This window comes from Dermochelys coriacea, chromosome 7, assembly GCF_009764565.3.
Source record: "Dermochelys coriacea isolate rDerCor1 chromosome 7, rDerCor1.pri.v4, whole genome shotgun sequence".
Classification (NCBI taxonomy): domain Eukaryota; kingdom Metazoa; phylum Chordata; order Testudines; family Dermochelyidae; genus Dermochelys; species Dermochelys coriacea.
In genome coordinates, this window is record NC_050074.1 from 122,112,150 (window position 1) to 122,133,994 (window position 21,845).

Consider the following 21,845-nt stretch of genomic DNA (forward strand, 5'->3'; position numbering starts at 1 on the left):
CGGTCTCTCACTTTAAAAGGTTTGTTTTGGTTTCTTTGAGAGCAAAGCTGTCTGGTCTGAGATAAATTACTTTCCTCTGGTGCAGATATAAGTCACTGTCCAGACACTACCTCCCTAACCTGGCTATCTTTTACACTCCTGCCCCTAGAAAGAAAAGGAGGACTTGTGGCACCTTAGAGACTAACAAATTTATTTGAGCATAAGCTTTCGTGAGCTACAGCTCACTTTTTTGGATGCATTCAATGGAAAATACAGTGGGGAACAGAGAACATGAAACAATGGGTGTTACCATATACACTGTAACGAGAGTGATCAGCTAAGGTGAGCTACTACCAGCCGGAGAGCGGGGAACCTTTTGTAGTGATAATCAAGGTGGGCCATTTCCAGCAGTTGACAAGAATGTCTGAGGAACAGTGCTGGGGGGGGGGTAGTTTTACTTTGTGTAATGACCCATCCATTCCCAGTCTTTATTCAAGCCTAAAGTTAATTGTATCCAGTTTGCAAATTAATTCCAATTCAGCAGTCTCTCGTTGGAGTCTGTTTTTGAAGTTTTTTGTTGAAGAATTGCCACTTTTAGGTCTGTAATCGAGTGACCAAAGAGATTGAAGTGTTCTCCAACTGGTTTTTGAATGTTATAATTCTGCTGTTCCTCAGATGTTCTTGTCAACTGCTGGAAATGGCCCACCTTGATTATCACTACAAAAGGTTTCCCCTCCCCCACTCTCCTGCTGGTAATTGCTCACCTTCTGATGAAGTGAGCTGTAGCTCACGAAAGCTTATGCTCTAATAAATTTGTTAGTCTCTAAGGTGCCACAAGTACTCCTTTTCTTTTTTCCTGATCACTCTTGTTACAGTGTGTATGGTAACACCCATTGTTTCATGTTCTCTGTGTATATAAATATCCCCACTGTATTTTCCACTGTATGCATCTGATGAAGTGAGCTGTAGCTCACAAAAGCTCATGCTCAAATAAATTTGTTAGTCTCTAAGGTGCCACAAGTCCTCCTTTTCTTTTTGCGGATACAGACTAACACAGCTGCTACTCTGACTCCTGCACCTGTTTCACTTCTCCCCACCAGTGAATTGGTATCAGCGGATATTGACCCCTGTTGTGGGACAGGAGTGTAACCACGACTCCACAATTCCATAGACACAGAATTTACAGCTCAATTCACCCCCTGCTGCAATACTGTGCTCCAGATTCTCAGCTTTCTTTTTAAGATTATATTTGTAGCTCTTGTGCAGAGATAATCACAACCAGAATGAAACAATAGCTCGAAAAGGTTGGAACTGTCCCATTCATCTCAATCAGAGCCCTGTAGATTCTGCACCTGCAGAATTTGGCATCTTTCCCCCAAGGTGGTTATTATTTAACAATTAGATTGCAGTAGTGCCTAACAACCGTAACCAGGTTGGGCTTCATCATGTTAGGTGCTGTGCAAATCATATGGTCAAAGACAGTCCCTGCCCCACAGCACTTACAGACTAAAAGATGCGATGGAAGTTAGTATTTTCACCACATCCTTTGCCATTTTGCTGCACCAGGTGCCTAACATCTTGTTTTCTACCTGCCTGCCTTTAGTTGCCTTTTGCACTCCAGTGATTTTGTGCAATAGCTCAATTTACCACACACAAAATAAAAATCCACTATTAAGATACAATCTTTCCCATTTAATTCAAATACATCTGTGCCAATTTTCAACCAACGGTCAGAAACCTCGTATGGTTTCAGTGGTTCTTTTGCATTCCGTGTCCTGTATTTATTGCAGATTTCACACTGAGATACTTTATCTTCAATGGCAGCATTCAGGCCTGGCCAGAATAGAACATCTCAGGCTCTGTTCTTTGTGTAAGAACTTCTCCCTATCCAGATTAACACCATGGATTATGCTTATTATTTCAGACCTCATGCTGTGCAGTATTATGACAACACCCTTTGTAAAGACTCCCATGCAGCAAATTTCATTTGCATAGTCCCAGAAAGATTTTAGGCTTGGAATTTTTCTGGTTTTTGTTTTGTTGTTTTTTCTCCTGATAATCATTCATCTAAAATTACTTTCTCAAGGCGCTGGATCATTTTGTATTTGCTAGTGTTGTTTAAAAATGCAGTACTTGAGCCAAATTTACTCCAAACACTTCTTCCTACAGCTCCTTGCTTTTGATATTTACAGGGTCTCTTGAGAGCAAGCCTGATATAAGCACTTCCTTATCAGACCAGTATTTAACACTAACAGTACTTTTTCAATGTTATGATTATTTCCCAAAGACTAAGCCGTGCTCTGCACAACGATTTCTGTAACATGGCCTCCACTGGTTCATGGGCAATTTCCTCCTCAGCTGATTTCTGCCCATAAACATTAATGAAACTTCACAACCAAATACAAGTGCCAGAATCCTTTTCAACCTCAGCATAGCTCTGTTACGTTTTAGCCACTGCTTTGAAACTGGATGTAACTGACAAAAGGAAGCCCCCAGCTCACATGAGCTTGCAACGACTGAGATCTTAGAATCTTTGTAAGTATTAAAACATTCCAGTAATGGTGTGGCCGTAACACCTTTTTCATAATTCCTTTTCTCTTGCCTATCATATCTCAGTGCTGTCTTGTATTGTTCCCCAGCGCAATTCTCAGTAGAGTAGTTAAGTGATAATTTAAAGATGAATTTGTTGTTAACATGTCTGTGACTTTCTGCAAAGGCCTCTCTTTGGTGTTTTACCATTTGTATAATTGCCTTCACTCTTCTAATGTTCAGTCAAACTCCTCTGTTACCCAGCACATATCCAACATGACTATTTATTCAGCAAATTCTCCTCTTTCCCAGGCTTCAGATTGTTACACAGGTCTCCCCATTGTGGTGTTGGTCACTTTTGTCCCAAATTAGCAGATCATCAACAACAATTTCTGCCCAAACCAGATCCTCAAATAACCAGGAGATGTTGCTTTGGTACGCCGAAGGTGCTGAGGTAACCCTCAAAGAAAGTCCTTTAAATCTATATCTACAAAAGAGGAGTAGAAAGTGAAGAGTTTTCAACTTTCTCTATTGAGTGGGACTTCTTGCACTTTAAATTCCAGACACAAACGTCTCAGTTGTTCTCATGGTGTGGTGCCCTCAATGGCTTTTTTCAAATATTTTCGATCTACAATCCTTAATTTGCTTGGTTTTATTACGTGATCAATTAAGTTGGTTTCTGAATTTGATCAATAATATCTATTTTTACTATCCAGTCAATTCCAGCTTTTACTTAAATTTCTCTGGTTTAATGGAACTTATAAAGTGCTTATATTTTTGGTTACAAGTGCTAATTAATCCTTATAACACCCCTGCAACAATAGATTCTGCAGGGGTGAATTGAGGATCAGGAAGGTTACGCGATTTGCCCCAGGTTAGAGGTCACCTTTGATACAGTCTATGTCAGCTGCAAATCTTGCCTCCCACTCCCATGATCCATCCAGTACATTTTCATTTTGTCAATCAGTCACAGAGGTGGAAATAGAAATGAGGAATAAGATTGCCAATATATTATCAGGCCACAAGCCTTCCAGTCTAGCAACATCCACCCACTAACTCAAACAGGCCTACCAAAGAAACTCCTGCCTGAACAGGGACAGCCTTCACTAGTGATGAAGGGTATTAGCAAGCACAGCTAATTACAATAAAATCATTTTCCAAGCAACTGATTTAAGAACTTCCAAGTCTAAGTCAGGCTAATGGGTGACATTTCTCCCTTCAGCCACAAATCTGGCTTATCAATGGCATTTGCCTCGCATTTAATTCCATCCTGCGCAGAAATTAGTTTACTAATCAGTTAATTAATATGTAGAATCTTCTTTTGTCCATCACTCATTGGGCCAAATTCAAAGTTGCTTTAACTTCCACCTCCTTCAGGCTGCTCAGCACCTAAGGTACACCAATTTAGAAACCCATTGCTGATAAGTTACTCCCCGACTCCAACCCATCACCTCTGAATATGGTCAACTGAGTAAAAATGCATCCGATGAAGTGAGCTGTAGCTCACGAAAGCTTATGCTCAAATAAATTTGTTAGTCTCTAAGGTGCCACAAGTACTCCTTTTCTTTTTGAGTAAAAATAGGAAACCACATTGCAGAAAGCAGCAAAATATTTAAATCAATAGACCCCCCACACACACACTCTGGATGGCCATGTGGCTAGGTGAACAAGCAGCTTTAGCAGCCCACGGATGTTAGCAGCTTAAGAGTAGTGGGGTTTTTTCCCTTGGTACTGCCTGGCACAAACCAACCACAGAAGAATGAACAGCAAAGTAACAGCATCCCCCAGTGGTTATGCCCACGAGTGAAGTGTGAATATTATTTCCAATTGGCTGCATAAACAACTCCCACACCAGCCTGGTGGAGATATTATTTAATGTTTTACTATAAATAGCTGCTGGAATAGTCAACACAGGAACTTGTTTTCTCTGGCATCTGCTGCACCAGGTCTTTAAACATGTGATCAAGGACATTGTCATCTCATTGCCTGAAAACAAATAGCAACCACATGATTGGAAATGACACATTTATTTTAAAAGGATTCCATCAGTTTAGTAAATCCAAAATTTACCTTTTGGGGGAGGGTGGAAGAAACGTTTACAAAACAAAAGACATTTTTTTTCTCAATCTCAGTGCCTTTTTAATTAGTTAGCAGTATAGTGCGTATGATACACACAGTAGTTCTGACACCATCCAGAGAGGGCAGCAGTGTGTATATCTGGATGCACATGTGTGTGCATACATATATATCTAGTTCATTTGAGTATCATGACATCTTATGAAACTGCCACTAGTTCTCTGATTTGCCTAAGAAAAACACAACTAAAACCATGAGAACTAGCAATTCTCTCAATGACTACCTCACACAGGACACCAGTCAGTCATGAATATTTGCTACTAAGGGTCATGAAAAGGTAAACCTGTTTCTTAAGCCCTATGTTAGAGAACAAAATGGCACCAAAATATTCTCATTCTGGAGGCAGCTACCCCCCAAATAAACCGTTTTAGTTTTAGTCATCATCCACTCACTAAGTTCCACCACCTGTAGACTGATACTTCTATTAATGTCATTGTGAATTGCCTGGGTGTATTTAGGGGAGAATGGATCCTAATGTTTCCATGCTTTGTGACCAATGCTTTATTCATCTGTGACAAAGCTCTGTCCTTGCCTCCGTGGGTCGCGCATTTCCTGGCGGATTTTGCTAGCCTCAGAGGCTCACTGTGACCCTCCACGTAACCCTTCCTTCTCTAGAGACAAGGGTCACAGTCTACTGAGCCATTTTCATCATAAGCCAGTGACAGAGGTGAGGAGCAGTTATCCTTCCTTACAGTCTCTGTTGTCTCCCAGTCTCAGTGATTAAACAGGGGGCAAAGGTGGGGGGGGGGCCATGCCCCGAACTCCAGGCTCCAGCCCAGGGACCCTAATAGTATCAGCTATGGTAGCTGACCTTTTAGAAACATGACATGTACAATTCCTTGGGCTACTTCCCCACAGCAGCCCTCACTTCCTCAAGCTCCACTTCACCCTTACCTCAGGGCCTCCTTCCTTGTGCCTGATATGGTGTGTACTACTCAGCCTCTCCAACCGCGCAACTTCTTCCCACAGCTCCTGACATGCACCCCCACCTGACTGACGGGGAGGCTTTTAACTAATTTCAGCCAGCCCCTGATTGGCTTCAGGTGTCCCAATCAACCTAGCCTTCTCCCTGCCTTCTGGAAAGTTCTTAATTGGCCCCAGGTGTCTTAATTGACCTGGAGCAGCTTCCATTTCACTTAACCTGGTACCAGGGATTTGTTTAGCCTGGAGCTAATATATCTATCTCCCACTACTTTTCTATAGCCATCTGGCCTTGCCCCGTTACACATCTCATAGCCAAAGATCTGATTCTGCCAAACCCATACCCACAAGAGAGTGTTCCATACACAAATGAGCAGTACCAGTCACGTCAATTGGCTTACTTGCAGAGAGTATCAGTTATGAATAAAAGCAAAGAGAAGAGAAAGATGGGATTTCTGATTAGCTGGACTAACAGGGACACACTGAAGGAATAGGCTTCAGAGTAGCAGTCGTGTTAGTCTGTATTCGCAAAAAGAAAAGGAGTACTGAAGGAATAGGTACCCTGCCTGTTAGACATACCCAGGAATGGGAACAAAAACAGCTAGTTAAGCCCATGCAAAAGAGCCTATTTAACATACTGGGGGCATGGTGGGTGGGGGAAGAAGAAGAAATGAAAAGTGCCATAAGGTTCAGAGCTCTGCCATAAATGCAGCTATATATGGAGCACGAGAGCATGGAAAGAAGCATGACTTAAATCACCGGGTTGAGTAGGTGACGAGTGGGGGAGGAGACGGCTTGATTTTTTATTTTTGCCCGATGGGAGATGATGATCTTACAGTGTTGCAGGATTGTGGGGAGCAGCTAAATTGGGATGTGAGTCATTAAGAAATTTCCCTTACTCTTTGTAACATTACAAACTGGAAAATCCTGCAATCCTTATTCAGGCAAATTCATACAGTAGTCACTACAAACTGAAGAATGACTCCAGGATTTGGTCTCATGTGCTTGTTTTTATAACCCCAGACCTACATTGGGATCCATTGGTATGGACCACTTCACCCATGTGATGGTATCCCTTATATACCAGATTTTTACTGCACCCACCATTACATGTTGTGGCACGGCTGCTGAATCAGGATCTGCTGACATGAACCCTCATGCCCATGTACCATTTCACTACTTAGACCCCTGTATTCATCAGCAGATCTCAACACAGGATGCGAGCCATGAGCTGTAATTATGGTGAGTGCAGTAAAAAAAACTGGCATGTTTGACACCAAACAAGTTGTATGAATGCAAAATTATTCTGCATCTCTATTTTTCCACACTATGAACCAAATTCTCATCTCAACTGTACTGTGCAACCCCCAGTAAAGTCAGCTAGGTTGTTCGGGCATAAATTAGAGCAGAACTCTGCCCTATACAGGGCTTCATCAATGCGTTCTCCGAGTTTAATGGCCTTCCTTGTATTTGACATTTTGTCCATAAAAAGTTAAGACAAAATCTTGAGTGTTGTAAATTAATTTCTGCTTTTCAGGTTGGCATCCAGAAAAATCAAGATTTTCAATGGTTGTCCAGTTGGTGACATATCCCAGGCAATTCCACAGCAATATGATACAATATTTCAATAAAATTTTAATAATGTGGGTTTCTCTACTTCAGTTAAATGGAAAACAGACTAGGTTGCTAATTCAACACAGGGTTTCCTTTTCTTGTTGCCAGGTTTAATATGGTACAGTAACAAGCTGAGTCAACATCATGAAGGGAAAATAAAAACAGCACTGACTACATGCTTGTAATGTTCCCCTCCAGAGTTGTGAAATCAAACAGCAGCTCTGAGCTAGCTTAGAAAAGGACTGTATCTGCAAAAAGAAAAGGAGGACTTGTGGCACCTAAGAGACTAACAAATACTGTGGGGGAGCCACACTGTATTTTCCACTGCATGCATCCGATAAAGTGAGCTGTAGTTCACGAAAGCTTATGCTCAGATAAATTTGTTAGTCTCTAAGGTGCCACAAATATTCCTTTTCTTTTTGCGGATACAGTCTAACACGGCTGCTACTCTGAAACCTGTCATTATGCAAGGCACTGAATTTAGCTGTATGGAGTGGCAACTGCTGGAAATGGCTCACCTTGATTATCACTACAAAAGGTTTTTTTTCTCTCCTGCTGGTAATAGCTCACCTTACCCAATCACTCTCATTACAGTGTGTATGTTAACACCCATTGTTTCATGTTCTCTGTGTATATAAAATCTCTCCACTGTATTTTGCACTGCATGGATCCAATGAAGTGAGCTGTAGCTCACAAAAGCTTATGCTCAAATAAATTTGTTAGTCTCTAAGGTGCCACGAGTACTCCTTTTCTTTTTACCACATCTACTGTGTTACATCAATATTAAATGTATACCAGTCCCCCTCAGCTACCTACTGAGCCCCCAACATTCCCCCAAGAGGGCTTGTGGTGTACAGGCAAGGACGTCATGGCAGCACATTGTGTCAAGAGCAAAGGGCCACTCACACACATATCAAAGGACCCACAGGTTTCAGGGTCCAAATACCCAGCCTGTTTCACCTGGAAAGGAACAAACTATTCCCAACCCTTCCCTGACTGATCAGGTAGAGACTTCAGGAAACTGAGTTCCCAGCCACCTATGTGGAAAACCCCACAATAGGCATGATTTAGTACCATCTTATCACAGTTCCGGGAAAAGAGCTTTGTTAGTTTGCTACTTGAGAAGCAGTCCAAGAGCAATCAAGCAGAAGCAGGAGCTGTTTTATATTTTATATTTCTTAATGGGGCACAGATCTTTTTTTTTGATACAATAAAGATATATTCAGAATATGGAAAATGTTCACTTTAAAATTAAGTAGACTAAGGCTGAACAAAACAAAAAATCCTGATATCTAAACAAAAAATTTACTCCTACTTATGAGCGAGAGAGATTTTAACAACTTGTGAGGCACTCAGATAAGACAGAGAAGGAAAACACTTCCATAGACAAGTGTCTGGAAAAGCTCTAGGGTCAAATATATCCCTGCTATAATTCCACAGAAGTCAGGGGGAAAATGTCCTTCTAGATTCTGGGAACATCATGGAACATTTCAGAGCTTCATCTCTTAAAGTAAGCTCACTCTGCCACCCAACCTCCGCCCCGCATATATCTCTTCCCTACTCTTTGCTTCTCTCCCATTCGGTTCTTCCAGATGGGATAAAATCTTAAAACAATCCATACATGCCAGAATACTAAAACCCATGACAACCTGAGCATGGGTACTAGTATCCTGGGTCTAATACCTAGTGATGGGTTTGGCTCTCACTGACCACAGTACTGAGTGAGAATACTTCTCACCTATATGGTGCCTCTCATCTGAAATATGAAGGTGCTTTACAAAGGAGAGTAAGGATCATTATCCCCATTTTAGACATGGGGAACCCAAGGCACAGAGAAGTTAAGCAATTTGCCCATGATCACGTGAGTGAATGCCAGGTCGCCTGACTCCCAGGGCAGCACCTAGTCCGCAGACCATGCTGCTTCTGATGAGTTCTGAAGAGCTAAGGAGGAAAGGAAAGGAATGACATCCTCAATCATTTCCCAGAGAGTGCAAACTAGCACAAATAATCCAAAACCAACTCATGTTACCAAAACTAATGCCAAGAGGCATCTATTTTGAATGGATTCTTGAGTGCGGTCAGCAGTTGTGGCAGACTCCATCCACAGTGAAACAAGGAGCAGCATTTTTAGGAACTATCTTTGCAGATGTGCTTATGCTACTCCTGCACTGTTGGCTCTGCTGGGTCAATATGTCTGGTTGAGGTTCTGTACCCTTTGAGTCACAATAATATCAGACTGAAGTGTGGCAGAAGAAGGGCAGATATTCTACTCCCTATGGTGCCACTTCAGAAACAGGTGGCTACACATCAGTCCATCCACTGATTCATCTGAATAGCACCCATCACTCTGGTATTGGAGTGTCCCAGAGCACAGCCACAACAGAAGCACCAAATCACTGGTTCCACAGGCTCTGGACCTGTTCATAATAAACACCGCCCATCCCTTCTCCCTCCACCCCACCAGACTTACCCAGAGCAAATTCTTGGGCACTGGTGGGGCTGATCAGCAAGTTCAGAAAAGGGGCATCCTGCCCAAGCACAAGCAAGTGATAACCCTTAGCATAGTGCCCTACAGAATATCATTTCTAGGCTTGGTTTACATCCCATCTACCAAAACTCAGCCTCCATGCTCCACTGATCCTCATGTAACAACAATATTTTAATACCAACGACACCTTGAGTAAAATGGGCCGTAGTTACACTGGTGTAATGTGGCCTAAAAATGTTTTCCAAAACACCTGTGTTAATTTCCCCCCACTGGTGGAAGAGTGGGGGAAAATGGTGTGCGACTTGGCTTCAGAAGAGGGAAGACAGTGTTTGCAGTGCCCTGCCCTGGAGCTTCTGCCTGGGGAAGCTGTTTTAACTTGTGGCCAGAATGCCATAAGAGCCCTGCTGGCCCAGCCTGGCAGAACAACCCTTGTTCTTGGATTATGAAAAAAGGCAGATAAGAGCACCTGATTTACTTCCTCTATGCCAGTCATTATTTTCTATCCTTCTCTCACGTTTCCTCTCTTAATTAGACATTGGGAAAAGTTTTCTATGCCTCTCAGAATTTTTTGTGCTTCTCTCTGACCCTGTCCATTTCACTGGGCTGTCAAATGCACAAGGTAAACTAACAAAAATAAAATCAAGAATTCCTGCTCCTCCATCTCTAAGATTCCTATAATTGACAGAGGATAGTGTCCCTTTAAGAGGTAAAGGGTCAAGGGAGGAAGAGTCAGTGAGGCAGAAACACGAAGTAAGCCTGCCCGAGATAGGAAGAGCTGTGGAGGAGAAGGCTCTCGCACCAGAAGGCTCCGGCTCATCCTGGGTCAGCTTCATGCAGATATATGTGCTTTAAAAAGGAAATCAGTGTTGACTGGAGGAGGATAGGAGATGAATGACAAATAGACAACAGCACTAAAGCAGATCAGCCTTAACATGAAGCACGTTGACACAGGATTCTAGCCTCTTCTGGCATCTGCTTTGATCACAGGCATTTGGATCATGAGGCTTGTGTCCGGCAGGCACCCTGTGCATTTACACTACATAGGTGAGGAATGCTTTAAGACAGTGCTACTCAAAGTGGTAGTCTATGGATCGCTGCTGGTCCGTGAGCCATTGGCTGCTGGTCTGCACGCACAATGGAAAAAAAAAATTGCCGGTCTCCCACATCAGATAGCTTGAGAAGCACTGCTTTAAGAGACAAAAGGTCTTTCTCTGTGGCACTACATGCTGCCGTGCAACCATAATCCAAGATGATTCTCTGGGCCAGCAAGCCGAAGTCAATTCTCTACTTTGCCTTTACCTTTCAGGAAACACACCTTTCTTTTTTTGCTTAATCTAGTTAATTATCTATTTTTAGACTAATAGATTGCTCCCAATTCAGCCTCTCAGCGTATTTGGACATCTTTTAACACAACACACTATTAAAGGAACCATACACCCTAGTTAGGCAGCACACCAGCAGAGATCTTTTCCCCCTCAGTTCCTGCGAGAGATTAGCACTGCAAATAAAATTTGTTTAGTAAATTTGACTTTGTGCAACACATTCTCAACAAGATGATCCGTTTGTCTCAGGGGAATACTATGTTTTGATTAAGAATGTGGATGACTGCCGAGAATGTCAGAGAATCTAGAAGCTCTCCTGACAGTGCACACACAGTTTAATCATTACATGAATGATGGTTAAATATATCATCTGTCATTCTGAACTCCTTGTATGTTAAGTGACAGGTGCGAAATGTTAGAGGCATGAAAAGACATCTCTTCTCCATATGGAGAAGGATAGGACTACCTGAAGAGATGAAGTGAGCATGTGATATAGGTATATAAAATAACGAATGGTCTAGAGCAGTGGTTCTCAAAGCCGGTCCGCCGCTGTTCAGGGAAAGCCCCTGGCAGGCTGGACTGGTTTGTTTACCTGCCATGTCCGCAGGTTCGGCCGATCGTGGCTCCCACTGGCCACGGTTCACGGCTACAGGCCACTGGGGACCGCGGGAAGCGGCGCGGGCCAAGGGATGTGCTGGCCGCCCTTCCCGCAGCCCCCATTGGCCTGGAGCGGCCAACCACAGCCAGGTGGAGCCGCGATCAGCCAAACCTGCGGACATGGCAGGTAAACAAACCAGTCCAGCCTGCCAGGGGCTTTCCCTGAACAAGCGGCAGACTGGCTTTGAGAACCACTGGTCTAGAGAATGTACCATTCACTATTTTATATGTCTAGACCATTTGTTATTTTATATACCTATATCACATCCTCCAGGGCCACACGGGGGAGGGAGGGCAAGTGGGGCAATTTTCTCTGGGCCCCGCAGGGGCCCCCACGAGAGTTTTCGGCAGCACTTCGGTGTCTTTTCAGTGCCGCCAAACACACCCGGAGTGAAGGACCCGCCGCCGCTTCTTCCACTCCGGGTCTTCGGCGGCAATTCAGCAGCAGTGGGGTCCTTCCGCTCCATGTCTTTGGCAAAGACTTAACAGTATTATGTGGGGACAGCAAGAGAGACAATAATGAAGGAGAAAGATTCTTTTATCAGAGGTAGTACCATCAATCTCTAACCACATATAGAAGATAGGCTGGACAACCCTAGAGGAAGGGTCTTTAGGTTTCACCACAAGAGGAACTCTTCAGATACCTTGTAGGCTGATGATAATCAGGTGGACATAGAAAACCTCAAGAAGAAGAAGAATGCCCATCAGAAAGTAAAGAACAGAACTGGAATATGGCGTGTTCTTCTCCTGCCATTTAGGTATGAAGAGACGTCCACTACAGTGCCTAGCAATGTCATAGAAATAACTTACTCCCCAAAATGGATGTCATTTTCAAAAGTAAATTTGAATGTCCATGAAACCCCTTTAGGTAGAGGCACTGAGCTCTTTATGCCATGGGATTTCCCAGCAGTCACTGCAACTCTACCAACACCACCCTGGGACACCTGACTGTGACAAGCCAAAAGTTTCTGGCATGACTGAAGTAATCTCTGGTAGCTCCATTTTTAATAAACGTTAACATGGCACTCTGCCCAGGGTCTTCTGCACCAGTTAGTCCAGCCCTGATCTGGATTAATTTTAAAAAAAGATACAATTTTTAGAGTTATGCACTGGTCTTACTGAATGCAGGGAGAGTTTGGCAACAGCCTCCCCTCCCTCACCTTGCATTGTTTCTCAGTAAGCAAGGCCTATAGAACGTGAAAAATAAACGATCCACCTTAGCAAGGCTGATCTTGCTGTCAATCACTCCAAGTCTGGAAGCCAGATCAGTAGTCCCATAAGCTTAGTGAGGATTTAGAGTCCATAAAAAAAATTAACTAACATTACTTTTATCTTCACAGAGACCTCGCTGACAGGCTCCAGTGTTGTCAAGGCTTCATACTTCATTCTAATGAGACAACATTTTACACTGCGGTTGTTCCCTTTTTCTTTTAGGGTATTGTTAGGATATAGATATTCAGGCCTGTCTGTAAAGGCCTGTACTCTAAGAATTTAGGTGTATTCTTATCTCTTGGCTAGTTCTAGAGGTATAAAAGAAAATCAAAATCACTGTCTGCCGGCGTAAGGTCCTTTTCTTACTGTGACAGTCTGAGGCCCTGTGCTTAGGCTAAGGCCTTTGGCTAAGCAGCAGAGGCAGCTATAAGCTGGGAAGCGACCGGTCACCTCCTCACATTCCCAACTAGTCACATTGAAATCGGGTGCTATTGGGCCGTTAGGATACAATCCTGTCCTGATAATGCCTATCGCCTCCAGAGAAAGGGAAGTGCCTAGAAGATGTAAAAGGAAACTTAGTTTGATAGCATCCTGTCTGGCAAGAACTCACTTATCAAGAGCTGGGATGTGAAATCCTCACTTCTGTATTGTTTTGTCATTATAGTTCCCACTTTGCTATTGTTTGTCTGTATAACCTCTGATTGGTTCTGTGATTGGTTCTGTCTGTTGTATAATTAATTTTGCTGGGTGTAAACTAATTAAGGTGGTGGGATATAATTGGTTACATAATCATGTTACAATATGTTAGGATTGGTTAGTTAAATTTCAGGAAAATGATTGGTTAAAGTATAGCTAAGCAGAACTCAAGTTTTACTATATAGTCTTTCAGAGTAGCAGCCGTATTAGTCTGTATTCGCAAAAAAGAAAAGGAGTACTTGTGGCACCTTAGAGACTAACAAATTTATTTGAGCATAAGCTTTCGTGAGCTACAGCTCACTTCATCGGATGCTGCTTTAGCAGTGGCTGTTGTCCTGCACTCCCCATCCCCTATGTGGAACAGCCAAATATCCACTGCCTTGCCCCTTATGTAGCCATTTACACTTGTTTTAAATGGATATGAAATGTGACCACATCAGAATGCCAGCATTTTGCACAGGTATAAATGATTACACAAAGGAGCAGGGCAGAAGAGAAACAGACCCAGAGGTTTTGCTAAGCAGGTCCCTTTGCCAGGTATCCATTCACTACGCTGCAAAGCTCTCTCCACCCTGACGTGCAGTGACCATGGAGCACTGGTGCAGAGGGGGTCCCTATGTGACCTCTGTGCATCCTGCTCAACCTTACTACCACTATGGTTCCACTGCACTTAGGGCTTTACCATGTCCCTGGGAGAGGCAAATTTGGCACAGGCACACCCACATCCACACAAATAGACACCATTTACATTGGTGAGGTACACAGCACTTTCTCCTGAAAGGAATTTACAATCTAAACAATACACACCAATATATCTTTTGAACTTTGCTGCTTTCCAAGCCAACAATCAAATCATGTGGTTCTCTGTTCTCAGTAGCCATTCCTCACCACCATCACCACCCCAATTACAATGATGCTGATTACATCTTGGGGCTTGTCTACACTGGCACTTTTCAGCACTGCAACTTTCTCACTCCTGGGTGTGAAAAAACACCCCCTGAGTGCTGCAAGTTTCAGCACTGCAAAGTGCCAGTGAAGACAGTGCACCAACGCTGGGAGCCGTGTTCCCAGCGCTGGGAGCTACTCCCCTCATGGAGGTGGTTTTTTAATAGTGCTGGCTGGTGCCGCAACTATATAACAACGTTAAAGGGCTGCCGTGGCAGCGCTTTAATGTTGCTAGTAAAGATGCGCCCTTGGGAAATGGCACACTTTATATTTCTCTTTGCTGCTGGTAAGAATTATTCTGCAACATGATTATGTGAAATGCTTGCGACATGTGGGTGATTAAAAATAAAATTAAACCCCTGGAATGAGAGCATTATTGCTGATCATCATTTATATTGGGTGAGGTTAGCTAAGCAAAACATGTGTGTGCGCACACATGCACAAACACACACACACACACACACACACACATACACACACACACAACCCCATGCATATGAATTAATCCACTGTGTATATCCTGGGTAGCAGAAAGCCCCCAGAAGAGATCTCTACATCTTAGTCTGAAATCTCTACACGTAAACAAAAAGTGACTGTCTCTCTCAGCACAGTAAAGTGCAGCAGCTTCCCTTGCTAAGGAAGCCTTTTTAGTCATCTTTATACTGAGAAAGAAAGACAGAGCAAAATCAAAATTAATGGGCCCCAATCCTGCAGTCTCTCTCAGGTAAAACCCCAAGGATTTGACTATATTGAATTAGGTCTGCAACAAACAAGCTACAGTAGCATTATGAATGATCAATAATATGAAAACCATTTTTACTTCTTTCCAGAAGAGCCTTAAAAAGAAATACAGCAGGCAATAGAGAGCCCAATCCCCAATGTATTGCAGGGATATGCTTACTACTATATATGTGTATATTGTAACTATGTTTCATTTAGGATTAAATGGCAAGTACTGTTTGATATAAATATTTAGTGCAATTTTGTATGTATATATTTTATGCACACAAATGCTCACTTCCTCAAAATAGAGACATTGTAGCCTCTGATAAACAAGGCAAATCTCCCTTGGGGCTAACAGTTTCTTTTTAAAACTACCTTTTTAAAGAAAAACATTTATGGATATCATCTTTTTCAGCTATGCTCCCCTTGAACTTACTGTTTGTAACTTTTACTCTCTTTGATTATCTATAGGATCCAAAATTGCACTAAGTATTGATATGGATTTGCGGGAGGGAGAGAGAAACAGAATAGGATAAATTGTAATACATATAATGCACAGTGGCATGTGGACAGAGACTAAGCAATGCTGCTCAGACACTGCATGACATTCATCTATATGGGGCAGGGCAGTGATAAACCTTGCCTTTGATGTACACACACCATTATTAGACATTTTCTTCTAAAAATCAAGGGGTTCGTCGTTCATGCAATAAATGTATTAGATTATTTGGATGTTGGGAAGGTTTTCATTCAGGGGTCTGTTACAGGAAGCTCAACCCAATTAACTCCATCCTCTTGTGTTTAAAGCGCCTTACCTCCAAGCCCCTGTGGTGGGACCGGACTCCGCTGAGAGATGACACAGGACTCCACTGAGAACCCATCAACCCACTACTAGGGCAATCTGCATGCACTACTGTCCTTCCACACTCTCACTGAAGTCAGTGGTAACAGGAGTGCACTAGAACTGCATTCAGTGGTCATTTCAAATAAAGTCACCACTCCCCCCCACCACAAAGGACTCCAGACATAAGCTTACCTATAGCTTTTAGAATAATTTAAGCAGCCATAATATTTACAGATACTATTAGCAGGGAGGAGAGGTGGTCTTGTGATTGCAGTTCAGAGCTGGAAGGCAAGGCTGCTGGTTCTACTCCTAGCTCTGCCACAAACTGACTGCCCTTGGGCAACTCACTTTACCTCTCCATTCCTCAGTGTCTTTGTCTGCAAAATGGGATAAATGACAATATTCGTCCACTCAGGGATATGGTGAGGCTTAATTCATTGTTTGTAAAGGGCCTTGAGGTTATTGAATGGAGGATGCTATGCTAGTTACAGTGATGGAGTGTATACAGGTTTTCCTTTCCTTTGTAAGCCCCCCCATGCAACATCAGTGCAGCCAAAACCTTCCATAGCAAATGACCCACTATCATCCTGTTTTTACCACTTAACAGGCTATCTAAATCATGAATGGTATATGAAGACTTTCCTCTCTAAGTCACTCATTCAAATCCAGCCAGGGTCAGTAACAACCCAGATGAATTACTCATTGCTACCTGGCACCTGTTAAATGGCCTCTGGGACAGAAGTCTGTGGTTTCAGCCTGCTTTTTAGTGGACATGTGTTCACATCACACCAAACAAGCCCCACCAACACTAGCTATCCTTGCAGGCAGTTTCAGCAGAGGCACCAAGGATTTAATGGATTCTAGTCAACTCAATCCACTACAGCTGGCTTCCATCAGACTTAGGGTGCATCTGCACTGGAGTGGGAAGCTGTGATTTCCAGCTCGAGAAGACATACACACACTAGCTCTGATTGAGCTCTGGTTGAGCTGGTGCCTGAAAATAGAAGGAAGCACCATTGTCAAGAGCAGCTCACAGCCCTGAGTACAATCCCATTCAAGTACCCGGGGCAGCTTGCCCCTCCCACTACCATGGCTTCACTTCTATTTTTAGCACGCTAGCTCCATCAGAGCTAGAACGAGTAGTCTGTTTCAGTTGGAAATTACACCCACCAGTTCCAGTGTAGTCATACCCTTACCCTATATCTACTCTGTAATTAGGATGCCCAATTGGAACACATGCAGGCATTTCCATGTGACCTTGCTAAAAATAGCCTTGTAGCCATGGTGGCACAGACAGCGGCATGGGCTAACCGCCCGAGTACGTACCAAGGTTCCCAGGCAGGACTGTACCCATGAGGGTAGCCCGTGCTGCTGCGGCTACATTGCAATTTTTAGAACGCTTTCTCAATCAAAGCTACCTTAGGTATGCCTACCCATGCTGCAATAGCGCCTCGTGACTCCAAGTCGCCTACGTCAGTTAGGTGCTTTTGAAAATTTCACCTGAGCCCTCCAGTTTAGGGTCAAAAGGGATACTGGCAAGTGTCAGTTGGGTGGGAGGTTGCAATGCTTCTGCCTCTGCTGCACCTGTTCTCTTTATAAACAAAAGATTCCAGGCCCCCAGGCTATCAATCCAGCTCCTTCCATTAGCATTACCTTAGTTGTTCTTAATTATCATTTTAATAAAGTAAACATTTTCAGGTACTTTTGAAATAAAAAACTGCAGTCAATAGAAATATGGTACTTGAGGTATGGTAGCCACAGGCAGACAAACCACAACTGCAATTGTCCTCAAATTTCCAATTTAAAAAAGTGTTTTACTACATATGCTTTAAAAAATAATAATAATCCTTTATCGACATCACTTTTCAAATCATTTCTGGTCTCAGCTATCAGTTGTGCACCTCTTTAATCACATACAGTTTGCAGCTTTTATGCTTTATTTAAAGAGACAAAATTGAGAAAGTTAATTACCTACGTCTCCTAATTTTGTTTTCATCCCCCTACAAGAGTAAAACTTCAAGAACTGGGTTCACTGGTGCAGTATCACCGAAAGGCAGAAGTTGTGTGATCACCACAATGGTCGTGGCAAGTCAGCAGGGGAACCCAACACTTAGATACAATCATGCAAATAATGTTTCTATCCAAGTTTTTCCAGTTCACTTAGAAAAGAAAAAGATGAAGTGAAAAAAAAAATCCAGCATTGATGACAAAGCAACTATCCAGGGACTTCCTTCTTTTTATTTCTGATGACATAACAATAGTGTTATTTTGCAAATAGCATGTGGATTGTAGGGATAGCAAAGACAGACACAAAATGGTCTGACCAAAGGTTAAAATGCAGAAGGTACTTCATGAACAAATGGTAATATCTATAGAGACATTCTTGCTATACATGAGAGAAAGGAATCAATACATATTCGTTGAATATATTTACTTGTTAATTATATTGTTGTTTGACAATCGTGAGAAAATAAGAAAAATCGGGATTGGAGCAGACAAATACTTATAACTAGTGTATTCATAATACATCTCAACTCAAACTAAGAAATATTTACATTTTGTGTATGTATGAAAAGAATTTGTGTGTGTTTGTAAATATGTCTTTAGAGAACATTTTACATTCATATTTATTATTGTAATATCATGCATATCCAAATATTCATTCAGGTAGACTCCAGACTCAGTCCAATGTCCAGAAGTTAAAGAAAACATTTCAAAGCAATGAGCAAGCTCAATATTAATTGAGTACAGTATTTCTCACAAGCATATTCTGGTGTGTCACACACACACACACACACACACACACACACACACACACACACACACACACACACACACACACACACACACAGAGGCTGTATATCATATTAACAGTCCTAAAGTTTTCTTCAGCACTGTCCTATACAATATTCTCTAATTCCCCATCCCCCACTCGCAGTGTTACATTATCCTGCAAACATATACAGCATACTGTACTTAATGGATTTAGCTTAGTTATCTAAGCTCAGTCAGTTCAAGCCAGCATCTCTGTTTTAAACCATATCAAATTAAAATTTAAAAATAAAATAGAGCAGAAACACACAATCTGTGATTAAAAGAGAACCCCAATGATAAAGATGAACATTTTGCTTTTGAAACCTTGATACTTTCTCTTAAATTAAAACCTACACTGATGCTTATTTGCCATTTTTCCTAGTCGAGGTTGTCAGGGTATATACACATACTTTCTTTTTGTCCATGTTGTCTGTCAGCACAATAGACAACATTATATAGACAAATATTTGTCTCTCATTCAAAGCAATAAACCAAGACAACATATGGAATTAGATAAGATAAACACACAACCTGCCCAAGGCTTCTGCTTTAAATATGATCAGCTGTCAAACATGATTTTGAAGAGAACTAGGAAAAAAATTAGCAGAGATAGCAGTCCCCAGTGTTGCACCTAGCTTACCTTTCAGAGCCATATTCTCTATGCTGCAGAAGGGTCAAGCAGAGGGCTAAGAATTTACATACATAATTTGCTGTATAAACACCCGTGGTGGTTAGCACCTTACCGTATAGAGTGTTTCTTGTTATCTGTCCCCCCATAGTACTGCGCAAGGTGGCTGGCTACCTTGCAGTCCCTTTCTCACTGAGCAGTGATGTAGAAGTCCGCACGTTCAGTCATTATCAGCATGCACAACCACAGGCACACACACACACCGGCTTAGCAACTCCCAATAAGTGCATACATAACATCCGTACACCACAGAATGCTGCTCACCCTTTCAAGCAGCCTCCACCCACTTTCAGATCCTCCCTGCCTCAGTACAAGCAGTGGGATCTATCATGTTTATTTACATAAGGAGGAGGAGACTTGGAGTCTTCCTGAAATAGCCAGGGAACTCAAAGCATTTTCTATAGATACAACATCCCTCCTCACCCCCTCGCCCCACTGCAACCCAAAGAAACACAATTACCATTAAAACCACACTGTACAAACACTTGCGGGGGGAGGGGGGGCTGTTTTTCATTTTTAAACACTCCAGCCATGGATCTTGTTTCAGATAAATCTTTTAAGAAGAATGCAGAATGCTACAGTAGGTTTCCGCTGATGGAGGTGGCTGCTTGCCTAGATATAAATCCAGCGGTACCATGCTTCTAAGCAACCTCCAGAACAAAGCACTAGACTTTGCCAACTTAATTGCAAATATCAAAACAGATTCATTTATAAATCAAAAAAAGTTTGGCGATCACAAACTCTCTTTCCCTCCCCTTTTACTGTCTTCCAGCACATAGTCCTAGCATAGATTTGTATGATAAAAAAAAAAGTTATTACCAGACATCATCACACCAGACTTTTCGAATGGCTTCTCCCGGTTAATTATTAGTTATTTAATAGCAAGGTAGAAGTGCTTGAAATGCAGAACAGTTCACCACAGACTATAACTGTAAAAACATTATCCCCCGTAAACTCCTTTGTGATAGGATTGCATGCTCAGCTCAGATACAATGATTCCTGCTCTCCAGGCCATTACCTCCGCTGATTGATTACGGCAAGCATTATTAAAAGCCCTGGGACACAGAGACAGGTTTATGGAGTTTAGAGACTGGGGTTGGGGAGTGCACATCTACCACTGGCCTCCTCTCTCCCCCTTGCTGTTGATGCAAGAGCCTTCTCCTTTGTTGCTCCTCTGTATTCCCCCCCCCCCCAGCATCTCACCAACCCTAATTCTCCATCTCACTGTACAGGAATGGAAGTCAGGAGCCCTCCCCACAATCCTGGCTTTGTCTCCAAGTTCTTCCATAGCTCCGGGCAGCTCCTGTAATCTCGCCGCCATACTCATCTGTACAATGGGAAGTAATATTTACCTTGCCACAGAGTTGTAAGGGTTATTGCTTGGCCCTTTTGAAAAATCAGGCAATGTGTGTGGCAATTATTGGGGTACCCAGGACTGTGAGTCACCTCGTTACCCCCTGCCTCCAGCGTGCCTGTGCCTACCTGGGTGTGAGCTCTCGAACACTACTGGTCTTTCAGCCACTCAAGCACTCTCCTCTGGGCTATGCCAGCCCTGTCTTCACCTTGCATGTTACAATAGGTGCACTCTCATCCTTGAGTCCTTTTGAAGCATTCGCCTGTGATATCCAGCTGCTGACGCAGCCTACTCACAGAAATCCCAGATCCTCAGGAGCAGTGCAGCCCATTTTACTGACTTTGCCTTAAATCACTGCTCCTTTATAACACACAATACAACAGAAAAAGGTTTATTTAAGAAAGGGAAGAGATTCTGCTAGAAACAAGAGGGAGGGATGGAAACAAATGGTTGCAATAACAAAATCATAAAACGCTAACCTGGATCTACACTTACTAACAGTAACCTTTCCTATTTAATTAAGTAAGTTCCCTCCCCCAACCCAAAGTTCAACTTGTTGAAGAGCTGACTGCCTTCCCCACAGCCAGGATCCAATCTTCATGAGAACATCCCCGCTTCCCAAGACATCACCTCAGTGAAAGGAGACAGAGTACCTTTCCTCACCCTCTGTTATACTGAAACCATCTTTTGTCTTTGTTCAGAGGCAGGGTGGCTCTCTGTCTGTTGTAATATTCCCTTTATTTAACCTCCAAGTGGTTTTGATTGCTTGTATTGGTCTCTGATATTTTTCCATTGATAGTCTTGGGATGGAGGAAGGCTGGACAATTGAACCTTGCATTACATCACCAGCTAACCAGAGCAGGGTAACGACTCTCTCCTGCCTGAATGGGCAATCACTGAGACATATCTGCTGGACACTAACT

At 42.7% G+C, this 21,845-nt stretch overlaps 1 protein-coding gene across 4 annotated transcripts in view; it reads right to left on the reverse strand.

Moving 5' to 3' along the window:
* The window catches only part of NEURL1 (neuralized E3 ubiquitin protein ligase 1), a 253,387-nt gene that overhangs the window by 107,218 nt on the left and 124,324 nt on the right, over positions 1 to 21,845 (reverse strand). Inside the window, exon 1 of one of the 4 annotated variants that reach the window (XM_038408135.2) lies at positions 19,624 to 19,886. The exons of the other annotated variants lie outside the window; for them this stretch is intronic. Within the exon in view, the coding sequence (XP_038264063.1) occupies positions 19,624 to 19,657 (34 nt within the window). The 5' untranslated portion in view covers positions 19,658 to 19,886. Of the gene's footprint in view, positions 1 to 19,623; positions 19,887 to 21,845 lie in introns of those variants that run through there. 4 annotated transcript variants of the gene reach the window in all.